General features: G+C 44.6%; 1 protein-coding gene across 2 annotated transcripts in view; it reads right to left on the reverse strand.

Moving 5' to 3' along the window:
• Positions 1–12804, reverse strand: part of CACNA2D2 (calcium voltage-gated channel auxiliary subunit alpha2delta 2) — a 2156122-nt gene that overhangs the window by 396347 nt on the left and 1746971 nt on the right. For both annotated transcript variants that reach the window (XM_069644058.1, XM_069644057.1), the window contains exon 9: positions 789–839. In XM_069644058.1, the coding sequence (XP_069500159.1) occupies positions 789–839 (51 nt within the window). The remainder of the gene's footprint in view (positions 1–788; positions 840–12804) is intronic.

Raw genomic sequence — 12804 nt, forward strand, 5'->3', positions numbered from 1 at the left:
ATCCCCATTTGAGCGCCATAGTGCTCAATGGAAATGGGGAGGGTGGAAGCAACGGTACCGTTATTAACGGTACCGTTGCTACTATAAAGTTCTGCTCGCGGGTGCTGGTACGGCCACCCGGTAAAACCTGGTGGCTGCAAGGGCACCCGCAAGCAGAACTCATAGTATGGTGGTACGGTAACAACAGTGCCGGTAGCGATACCGGCGCCATTGTTGCCTCACTGCCATACTCGTAATGAGGCCCATGATCTTAGTGTCACTTTCGCCACACACAGTCGCAGAGGGACGTGCCTGCAGTCCAGTAGCAACACATACTACAAGGACATAGGAGCAGCAAGATTCTGCGTAGAGGAACTAACCCAACCCGGCAGCAGGTCAGCAGTGAGTACGGTGAATAAGGCTTACACTCTCAGTTCTGCTAATTGACCCATGTGAAGAGGAACTTAATGAAGCACCTCTTCCAGTACAAAGATCTCCCAACCATCAACTCTGGCCCTGGGGCCTGGATGAGAGGAGTATAGCCCTGGTGTTGTGGTAGGCGACTGCAAACAAAGTTAAGGGTCTCAGGAAAGCAGCCAAAACAGCAATAAAAGTCACAACTTTAAGGTTAATTCCAGTGACTGCATTTAAACTTTTGGCAAAGCTAAGTCGACACCACTAACCCGAAGTGCAGTCGACCCCGTGAGGCAATAACACAGCCACACAAAGGCTGGCTTGCAAATACAACGCTCACGCACATGTGGAAACAGCACATTGTTTTAGCCAGTTACAGATGGATTGGAACTCACACATCCACAATAATGACCATGTCCTTAGGCGAAGAGGCTCCCTGGATGTACCTGGGTACAAACAAAGACAAAAACGGACCAGTCAATGGATAATCAAAGGTAATGTGCTGTGTGAGAAAGGTCAATTTAGGTATTATTCCTCGTGAACTGAAAACCTGCAACACTGCTCATGCAAGTATCTGCCATTACGCAGAAGGGTTTAAGCATTAACCCCGTACATTTCCTTAAAGAAATGCTGGTGGCACCCCAAACGCCGCAACTTTGCATATTGATTGCCCAAAAAATAACTGACCACTGAAATATTGGGTCAAAGGCAAGCAAATTAGTTAAAACTAATCATTGGACACTCGGTATATCCAACAAAAAACGACTTTTGGTGGAAATTTTAAATTTGTCACAAAGAACATATCTAATAACGAGTGAGAAGATTTGGTAAATGGAAGCTCCCAATCTGAGGTTCTCCCCGTAATTCTGACCAGAAATATAGGAACTTTGCAACATTTAGTGCGAGTTAAACATTTTGAAAAGGGAATTCCACGAAAAAGTTATTTTTTTACCAACAATTCAGAATATATCTCATTTCCTCAATTGCATTTTCAAAATGGTACAAAGTGTGTTTGCAATGCACTTATAGAGAAGCCTGGTAGCTCTGTCACCCTCCACTTTCAAGACCAGTGATGTGCCAGCAAAGCTTCCTAGTGATTCCCACTGGGAGAACCTCACTCAAACTTCCCAGAAAGGGACTGGGCTGAACAAGAGCAAGAGTGTGCTTAACCAATCAGCGATGAGCGAAGCTTCCTACGCATCAGAAATGGAGGGGATCATGACTTTTTGTTTTTTTAAATGTAATATGGTTGCTTTATTTCAAACCTTTCATTAAAACCAATCCATTACATTACATCATAAAATGAAGATCTTGCAGCAGTATTTACAAAGTTTCCCATTACCTCTTATTTTTATAGGGTTAAGCCACCCAATTTCATCTAGTCCTCCCAAAATCCAATATTTCCTCTATGAATGTCATTGCAGCCAATATCATCGACTTGTTCTCTCCTATTATGAACATATCCCACCATTCTTGCAACGTAAGATTTTTATAACGTTTGGCCACCTCACTCATGCAATCCCTTCTCATTGGGTCCAGACCAGTACACTCTGTCAATAGGTGCTGAGAGGGTTCCACCTCCTGCTTTCTATCAAATCTGCAAAAGGAATCACTATCCTGCAGTTGCCTTCCCATACAAAGAACTTCTCTAGTTGGCAGAATGTTCAGTCTGAGCCGCATAAAGAGATCCCTGTATCTATAACTCGAAAATGTTAATAGATAATCGGGGAGTTGCTTTATTGATCTCCTTTCATGCTTGAGATGCAGCCGGATTCTATACAAACTTCTTTGTGCTAAAGTATCGATCCAGTCCATTTGCTTAATCTGGAGTTTAACCACGCCACGGTTGGTAACAAGTGTACCTTCCGTTAGGTCATAAGCCACTCCCTACAGGCAGCCTTCCAGGAATCTAGAATCCATTTGGACCCCTTATGCCTCCTCATTCTTAAGATTTCAAATGGGGGAGGCTATTCCCATCTATACATTTCCATAACAATCGCAGGGAGCTCCACCTAAACATAGATCGCAAAGATCTCAAGTCACAAAAATCCCACACCCACAAAACCCCCACCATAAACCATGGTTCAAAAGCGACCTCCTCTCTATCAAGCAGGAAGCCAGATGTCTAGAAAAAGCATGGCAAAATAACAATGCCATGCCACCAGAACACCACTCAAACTCTGCTGCAACACATACAAAACAGCCATACACAATTCAAAAGCCACCCATTACCTCCAAGAAATCCAATCTTCCACCAATCGTACACAGAAATTATTCAACATTGTCAAACCACCCTCCAAACTACCATCCACACCTCCAACAGCCCCATCCACCAGAGTATGCAACTCCCTCATGGATCACATGAAATCACAACATCAGGCAAACCCTCGCCTCTGGTCTCCCACTCCCACCACTTGATCCCAAACATTTCAACACACGGGACCCTTTCCACCCCATTGACAAAGACCCTCTCATTGCCCTGAATACCAAAACAAACCCCTGTGCACTTCCTAGGTTATGCATGCCAACCTGAAGCTGCACCCATTTGCATTACCACCCTGGCTCACCACTGGCTCAACATCATTTACTTCTGTCTCTCACATGGTACCGTACCTTCTGCACTCAAAACTGAACAAACCTCACCCCTCGATAAAAACCATCTCTCAAACCCATACTCCCCATAAATTGCCACTACATCCCTATCCTGCCATTCCTCACCAGTTGTATGGAAAGCTTTGTCACTACTAAACTGCTACAACAAATCACCACTAACAATCTACTCAACCCATTCCAATCTGGCTTCGACTTGGAGACAGCAATTAGACCACTACACTTCACATCCTTGATGGCTTCCACAACATCTGAGACAAAGGACACAGCACTACTCATACTCGTGTACTTCTCTGCAGCATCCAACACCATCAACCACACATTTCTACTGAACATCGTATCCCACCAGATGAAACTCTCAGGCAGCATTTTCAGCTGGTTCACCTATTTCCATACTGACATGGCATACCCTGTCTCCAGGCACCCTTTTTGATTCAACTCCACCCCGGTTAAGTACGGGGTCCTGCAAGCCTCCTCACTGTCTCCATCCCACTTCAGCCTGTATTTTGAATCCCTTGAACAGAACCTTAGCAAACACAATGTCCATTTCCACCAATACCCAGATGACATACATATGTACGTTTAAATCTCTTCTTCCTCACAACCCCACATCCTCGAATGTTGTTCCTTCACCATCACCTGGATAGCAACCCCCCTTCCTCATGCTCAACGCTTCCAAAATAAATGACCTTGTCATCTACACCCCAGACACAAACCCAAACTCCCCCAGATCAAATAACTTACCACAGAGAACCCACTAGTATCACTCTCCACACCTGTCAAATCCCTTGGCTTCACCATTGAACCGCACGTTTCCTTAACACACCACATAGCTGCTGTCACCAAAACATGGATCTGCAATTATACCTCCTGCGTAAAATCAGACTCATCCTTTCCCCTGATGACTAAGGCAATGCAGCAACCAGACTCATTCTTTGCCTAGCCAAACATTCACACGTCAACCCATCAGGCGTGCAGCTCTACTGGCTTCCCATATCACAAAACATTGCCTTCAAGGGACTCTGTATTGTTTTCAAAGCCATCCATCACAAAACCCATCTTAATTTCACATCAAACTCAAACCCATCACCCACCCAAACGCCAGACAAGCAAGCCAACCTCTCTTACACATCCCACCCTGCAAACAAACATGCACACAAAAACAAGCATTTACTCACTGGGCAGCCAGGCCATGGAACAACCTGCCTCTGCACTACACCCTCCATCAACACTTTCATAAAGAGCCGCAAAATATACCCGTTTCCCCACACATAACCCCACCCCTTGATTTCCCCTGCTACCATTTCTTTATCCTAATCTTTCCATCCTATTCTTAAAGCATTTTGTAACTTCTGTTTTACCTCCCACAGTTTGAAACGTTTAACCTTGTATGGATCTCTGGCACCCTCTGGGTAGGGTCAGCGTTGAACATGAAGTCTAACAAGAAGATAAACAAAATAAATACATCAAATGAAACCTATACCTTTAAGGGAACAATGCTGCAACATGTTGCAACATTTCAAAGTTACTGACAATCACACCGGCTGCACACATACCTGGTGCGCCCACGCACTTTACGACTCTCTCTCTCAACTGACTTGAACTGCGGTTCCTGAGGGCGTTCAACCTACCAGCGCCTTGAGATCATACCAATGGTACATAAAGCGCTATACAAATGTAAAATTACATTACATTACATTACAAGAGAATGAACACATCATTGCTCCAGGAAACATTTCTTACTATGACTCACCCTCAAGCAACCCACGTGAGTCCTGTGCATTCAAAGTCACACTGGACCATTAGAGCTATGACTTGTGCAGACTGCAGCCAAGAAAACTATTAATCAATATTCTCCAAACCTCGTGGCTATTACAAAATTACATTTCTACCATGACAAAGGCATTGCTAATCTAACCAACTGTTTCCCAAACTTATTGGGCTATTTTTCCACTTCGGATTAACATGCTGAGGAAACAAAGGGACAAATGATAAGGCAGGGAGTGGCAGGAGAGTTTCAAGAAGGAGGGAGAAAAACGCTACATGTCAATGGCTTTTTCTGGATATGCCTTCATGTAACATATGGCCAAGCCCCCTTCCAAATCACAAGAGCACCAACACATGGTCCAACCATGTGGCCAAAGCATCCCGACCCACAGTACACAGTTGTTGCCTATATCCGCAAGCACCACCCAAGGGGAGGAGTGACGGAGTATAAAATGTTGTCATTTCAGTGTGGAGAATTTGAGTATGAGTTGAAGTAAATAATTTGGTGGTGAGAGAGAAGTACTGGCAGGAGAAAAGGAGGAGGCAGTTGGAGGGAGAGTCTGGAGGACATTGGAGAAAGAGGGTGTGTGACATATGGTAGTGAGAATTGGAGGTTGGAGAAAGAGGAATTGTCGTCTGGGAGATAATCCTCCAGGTTTGAAGTGAACCAGGGAGGTGGGAATGAGAAGTTTACATAGAGGAGAACAGATGTTATCACCTAGAGGAGAAGTGTTGCTGGGAAGTGGAGGAGACTGACCATCAGAGAAAGAGTGAGAGTTGGGAGAATGTTGTAGTAAAATGAGGACTGAACGTTGAAGGGTGATCCTTGAAGAGAAAGGAGAGATTTGGCATCATCTGAGAGATAGAGAAGTAATGTCAGAGGAAAAGAATCAACAGGAGCAAAGGAGATCAGGAGGGGGAAGGAGAGGAAAAGGAAAGAGAAAAGCTAGAGGGGGAGATACAACTTCGATACCCGAGGAGGCAGAATGACGATACCTGAGGAGGCAGAATTATGATATGTGAGGAGGCAGAATGAGAACAGGTACCCCTACTAGAGTGAAAGACCAGGGAGCTTCCAGCAGAGCAGTTTGGTCCAGGGCAGAACATCGAGGCGGGGAGGATGTATGAGGTGGTGAAATGCCATCGAGTGCCAGGGAGCTTATGACAATAGTTATTAAGAAATAGATGTTCCGTGGTCCCAGATCCCAGAGCAGAGAGGTGGTCAGGGAACACCCTGAGCCTGACTATCAAGACCCTGGTAGGGTGAATCAGCATGGAAGAGGCACAGCCATAGCCTCAACCTCCTCAGAGAATTCTTTAGACATTTTCCATGTCTAGAATGTGTTGGCCTGGAAGACCCTCACAATCATACTCAACCAACAAGGTTTTGGGCACCCTACAAAATTAGTAACCCAAGGACAAAGGCAAGGGCAATCAATTGGACATTCGAGCAGGACCAACCTGAGCCAACCCCCTAGGACTTTGTGAGATACTCTTTTCTTTGGTAAGATTTTCATCAAAAGACTACCTTGGAGAAAGAAGCAGGATTACACCTTTTCAATATTCCCGTTTTAGCCTTCACCTTTCCATAAATAGAGGACTTCTAAAACCTAGGGTGTGAAACCTGAACACCCAGGAGTACGTTGGAGAGGAATCCTGCAGAAGCAAAGCTGACATTTATTAACCTTAATGGCAGCTTTTACTTTCAGTTATTCCCTACCCCTTGCCTGAACCACATTATTCCTTCTAAAATAAATTTCACAAAATGCTGAATTTAGCACTGATAATTGTCTTATGTCCCCCACTCGGCACACTCTCTGACAGTGGGGATATTTTACATCAGCTGTATGGTTCATACCTGTGTATATGAATACTCTGGTTTTATTTTGTGCTTTTCAACTTTGGGAAGAAAAAAACATCGGCCTCAGTGCAGTTAAGATATGGCTCACTGCTTTCTCACTCCCTCCTCACCCCCCTATGCTTTTGGAAAAAGCAGCTCACCCTCATAATAGAATTAATGAAAATCCGGGGTATTCCGTGTCCAGTTGCGCTGAGACGCAAATTCCAAGAAGAGACATGTCTTTTATGTCTGTCTCCTCTCTATTCTCCTCGACTCCTATTATTGGTATGTACCATTGAACCTTTACTGTACTGGCATAAATCCAATGCATTGCTCTACCAATTATTTTTGTTCAAAATCAATTTCTTTTTGTAACAATTGTATGGTAATCACGTGAATCAACTGTAATTGTTGCACAAACAGCCTTGAAAAAGAAAGAAAGTCGAAACACGTGTTGGCTGTTCAACCTATGTTGAATTTGGAGAGAATAAACGTACTCTTCAAGAATATCACGAACTTGAATAATTATTTCAAAATGAGTGTCTAACTGCAATTATGTAATTAGATATATGACACTCTTTGAAGAGCTTGATACTAGGACCTTCTAATTTCAGGCTAACCGCCAAGAGCTGGCAGTATACACACCCCCTCATAATAGTTGAAGGCATGCCACTCAAACACACACAAACAAACTAGACGGGTTGTCTTTGTTTTGATAGTAACCAGAACACGAGTAACTGTGTAACCGTTTCTGGAAATGTGATGACTGCAGTAAGTCAGCTGACCTCTAACACCATCTGTAATGACACGATAACAAGGGGTGCGAGTGACCAAGGAGTGGGGCGATGGCTCAGAAGAGCATGACTTGATGGGGCACTGAGGAGACTAGATAAAAAGGAAAGAAGTCAGGCACGTGGGTGGGGGGGAAGATGCAGACACAGTCGACGCGGATCAGCACCATTTGGTTACACGTGACATATGCAATCTGGCTCACTTAAATGCCTCCATACACATCAATGACAGAAGTGTCAAGCTTGGCGTGCCCAAATAACAAGAACAATATTAACATTGAACTCTCTGGACAGAGTGAGTCTAACTTGTTGCACCTTGACTGCTAATGTTGCACGTTAACATTTACCTCTCCGGAGGGAGAGGGAGCCCCCATTCCGCAAATTGACTACTAATGACCCACATTAACATTTAGGGCTGTGGACGGAAGAGTGCCAGTGACTTGGGTTCAGAACACTTTATGTTAATGGCCTGCATTCAGCTCCCTTGGCAGAGGGCCCCTAATTACACACACTCTGGGCCTTGGCTGGCAATAAACCTCCTCTAGGTTCAGCATGATAAGTGGAGGGGATTTTCATTACCAGCAATCAGCACAATGGCGGGAGGGCCGGGCGGATCTGCGATGGAATTCTGCACCTAATGCTGGGAAGGAGGCTGCTTGCCTCAGCATCATGGCTGCTAATGACTCCCACTTAGCAGGCGGCTCGTGATGGTTTGCCTTGCCATCAGTGAACACGTGGCCTTGAATCAGCACATCTGGACCCTTCGCCATTGATACGCCGCAATCACATCCAATGCAGCGGCAGCGCGTCAGCTACAGCGTGCACAAAATACACACCTGTAGTCGTTGGCGGCATTTAGCAGGTTGGACAAGGGGCCATCAGGGAGCACGTTCGGTCACAAGAAGAGGGGGCTGATAAACAATCACAATCAACATGTTGAGCAGACCATGAGCCATACCCTCATTCATCAACGAATGCAGAAGACAAAGCTCAGTGTCGTAGAGACAGTGACGCGATGGGCCCCACCAGCACCACACCTAGCAGTTTTCTAATGAACACCATATGCGCTATGCAGAGAGAGCCGTCAATCAATGTCAAAGAGGGAAGATGACCAATAAACACCATAGCAACCATTAAAATAATGCGGTCATCAATTGCCTCAAAAAGTACTACGCGGACAGCTGCATATGACCACCATTGGTTTCAATGAGCGGGGGCGGCCAATAAATAAACACAAGTAAAATAGGGAGAGGACTGTCAATGGCCAACAAAAGTGCAATGGAGAGAGGGCGGTACATACCACGGAATGAGGGCTGGCAATTTCTACCTTCAGTACCATACAGAGAGCCAACTACCTTAAATAGTGCCATGCAGTGACTAGGCAAAAGTCATCATTACTATCCTTGAGTGGGGGCTTATCAATGACCAACGCAAGCACAATAAGGAGCTGTAAACCATCTATACAAGTATACTGTAGTGAGGGATTCTAATAAGTGCCAGGGCTGCTTAGAGCCTCCATCTGAGGCTAGAATTACCAGAGTAAGTCACCATTCAGATGCATGGAAGTTTCATGCAGTGCAATTTCTTACAGGCCTACCAATTCGGAATTCAGCGACAATGCAGCCCAGACACGGCCACCCATGTGAACAATGATGACCTCCAATTTCTTGACAATGGGGACCCCTGCCTACTCACCCTATTCAATATGCCTGCGGCCTACAATACCATGGGCCATGAAGCTTTCTTCAGCATTCTCGCTGCCCTCATGGAACAGTCCTGTAGTCTGCTTCATAACTCTACAGCAGACACCAAATAATCCGAAGTGCTTCTGATAAAGTGTGGGTCTTGCCCAACATAATGCACTGCAGCTTTTCTGAAATGTGCATGTGCTGTGAAGTTGCTATGTTATGTTATGTTGATTAATACCGCCCATCACTACCACCCAAGGGCAGTCTCCAGGCGCTCACGTGGCTCTGCAAGAAAGAGGACAGGGTTGGTTAGAGAGGGAAGAGTGATAGGACAGGCCAGGAACCAGGAGAAAATGGCGTCTGGGTGTGTCGGCTATGAGCCAGTGTTAAATGCTACATACGATATGGATGCCATAAATGTATATCTACCTTGCTAAGAGCAGCCCACCCATCCCAACTGAGTGATTAGAGTTCATTTAATTTGGGAAAGAAGCTGAGCACCCAATACCAGTTCAGACCCTTGACCATGTTCAGAACATGTGGCAGTCCTGGGCTGGCTTCCTGCCGAGACAGCTAGCTTTGCAGGCATTGTTGGGCAATGTAGCTATTCTGAGAACTGTTACTACTTTTGGAAACTGTATTGCAGTCCTACTGAGAAGGACCATTTAAATTAAATGTGTAGCAGATGTGGGAAATGTCCTGTTACTAGTCTCATTCATTTAAATCAGTTGTGTGAGGGAATGTTGGCACTGGTGTGCCTTTTAAAAATTAGAATAGTTTGAGTGAAGTGTGGGGTACTCTTCCCATTAAAATGGTACAGTTGCTGCTACTGCACCATCAAAAATAAAGCTGCAGTGCTGTAGCGTGTTGTCACTGTCCTTTTAAAGAAAGTATGGCAGTCTTGCTGAGAAATGGGATTACTGCCCAAATTAGTGTAGAGGAGGAGCTGCATGCCTCTGCAGGAAATCCCGCCCCCTGCCTCCTTTATGTTGCAAGTCGGAGACTGTGCCAGGTTTGACACCAGCAGTTGTGCCAATACCACAGCGAGTATTTGAAAAAAGGTATCCACCGAGAAAACCTTATCGAATGTATCCCTGAAGAGACAACAATTTGAGAGAGAAACTCCCTGGAGCAATATGAACAAGAGTAAAAGAGAAGTTAGTGACGTCACAAGAGACGAGCGTGGCGTACTGAGAATATTGGCTGATGAGAATGCATGTATCTTACAGAATCTGATGACAAAGTTAAGAATCGAGAAAACTTTCATATGCAGGAAAGAAGATTGTATGCATGCAAAGTGCTACAGAAATGCAACCGTTCGATAATTGTACAGTCGTAGAAACGCAAGTAGATTGAGTGATCATAGAAGCTGCCTATACGTAGTGAAAAGATTGCAGGCAAAGCCGCCATTGTATAGGAACTGGACATCGGTGTCATGAATTTAGTAAGCTCGGACCCATGAAAGGTAAAGGCCAAGAATTGTGTTGCAGCAAAAATAAGCTGGGATCACGGAAAAGCCTGGCGAGGCTGTCTGGCCAGGCATCAAAACAGAAATAGCCAAGGTTGGTTATCTATTCCTGAAAGCAGTGAATGTGCAAAGGATGAAACACCCCTTATTAAGAGGAAAAGAAAGAACACCAAGAGTGCCAAGTGTTATTCATTTAAGACATTTAAATGCTGCAGAATGGACAGAAGCACGGTGTCCTGTCACGTGAGCTGAGGATGGAAATAGAGTTGAGCTTGGCGTCCCAGAACAACGATGTGAGAGTCTGTAATCCCATATATTCCCACAGACAAGGATACTTTGCAAGGCCAAGTTCAAAGGCAATCTGAATGGCAGAAGGCATTGGTCTAATTGGGTGGGGAGGTAAAGTCAAGTCCACCTCCTGGTAGCTGGTTATGAGCTTACGTGCTGCTAAGTGAAACAAATGTTCCAGACAAGGTACGAGCATGCCAACCAATTGTAGAGGGCTGTATAATGAAGGGCCTTATAGTTTGAGAGCATATAATAAACCGTGTACTTAACCGTGTTGAAGATGACATGTTTTAGAGGTAGGCATAAGTTGTCCACCTGACAGTAGGCAGCCAATCACAATCCCAGTCCTTATAGAAAGTATACTTATTTTGATTTATTTATTGCATTTGTAACACGCCCAAACCCAAGGGAATCACAGCGTTGGTTGCTTGAGACATCACTTGTTACAGACTTGGGATACTGGTTACATACATGTGATCAGTTGCTTGATACATCACTTGTTACAGAGTTAGGATACTGGTTAAATACATTTGATCAGTTACATCATGTTAAAAGCATTGACAAAGTTAGTTAAAGCTTTAGTCAAATTTGTCAAAGAGTCAGGTTTTGATCACTGATTTAAAACGCAGGTGGGATTGCTCATTTTTAATGTGTGCCAGAAGAGTGTTACAAAGTGTAGCGCGGCTACTGGGAAACTAGAGCCTCCTGCCCTTATGTTCTTGAAGCAAGGAATGTTCAGGTACGTTCTGGTGTATGATCGTAGGGATCAGGTTGAGACCTTTTGGTTTATCCTGTTGTTCAAGTAGGAAGGGGCATCCTTAAGGACACATTTGTGTGCAGTGATCAGGGTCTTGAAGAGGATATGCTTTGACATGGAGCCAATGGACTTCTCTTCTAAAATGACAGATGTGATCATTCCGTTTTAATCTAAAGGCGCACTGTAGGGCTTTCTTCTGGAGTAATCACAGTTTGGCATTATTTGTCGTCATGGTAACAGGATGTTGCAGTAATCTAGTTTTGAGAGGATGAGGGCATGAGCTAGTGTAAAGCAGTTCTGAGGTATGAGCAAGTGTTGGCTAAGTGAGATAAGTTTAGTAGTGTAGGTAGTGGAGGATGACAGGACGTTGATGTGCTTAGTCATGGAGAAGTTAGCATCTAGGTAGACGTCTAGTGTTTTTACTTGTTTTAGGACCATGATGGATGTACCATCAATGTTTATAGCAGAAAAGCTATCGTCTAGATATTTTAGGCAGCAGGGGAGCCTACAAGGAGGATCTCTGTTTTCTCGTCATTCAGGCACAAGCTATGGGTGGCCATCCAATGTTGGATGATTGCGTAGATCTTATTAATAGCGGTAGAGTCTTGTTTGTGGTCCCCATTAATAGGAATCAATATCTGGGTGTCACCTACGAAATTTGTGTAGATGACTCCCATGGCATCAAGTTCTGCAAATAGAAGTTTAGTGTATGCATTGTAGAGTGTAGGTGAGAGGCAGGAGCCTTGAGGGACACCTAGTGGTACTAAAATGGGGTCAGCATCCTCATAACTGATAGACTCTGGCGTTGCGTTCCCATAGGAATAATTTGATCCATAGGGTGGCTTCTGGGGAAACATTTAAGTTTTCAGCCAGTGCAAGGCAATCTTGTCGGGGTTTACCAGGTCTAATGCTGCTGATAGGTCGAGTAAGAGTAGGATGGCTATGTTAACTGAATCTCGGATGCTGTCCATCTGGATTTTTAAATCTAGTAATGCTGTTTCAGTGTTTTTGTGTAGGCTGCTCGGCCAATTATCTTCAGTAGGAATGGAATGGTAGGGATTGGTTGATCGTTGGTGAGGGAAGTGGGATCATGAGACTGTTTGAGTAGTGGGGTAACCCAGGCCGATTTGATACTAGACGGGACTGAGGTGGAAATGAATGAGGCATTGATAAAGTTGGTAATAATGGGCACTAGGGCTGGT

Source organism: Ambystoma mexicanum, chromosome 2p, assembly GCF_040938575.1.
Source record: "Ambystoma mexicanum isolate Mex_15411 chromosome 2p, UKY_AmexF1_1, whole genome shotgun sequence".
Classification (NCBI taxonomy): Eukaryota; Metazoa; Chordata; class Amphibia; order Caudata; family Ambystomatidae; genus Ambystoma; species Ambystoma mexicanum.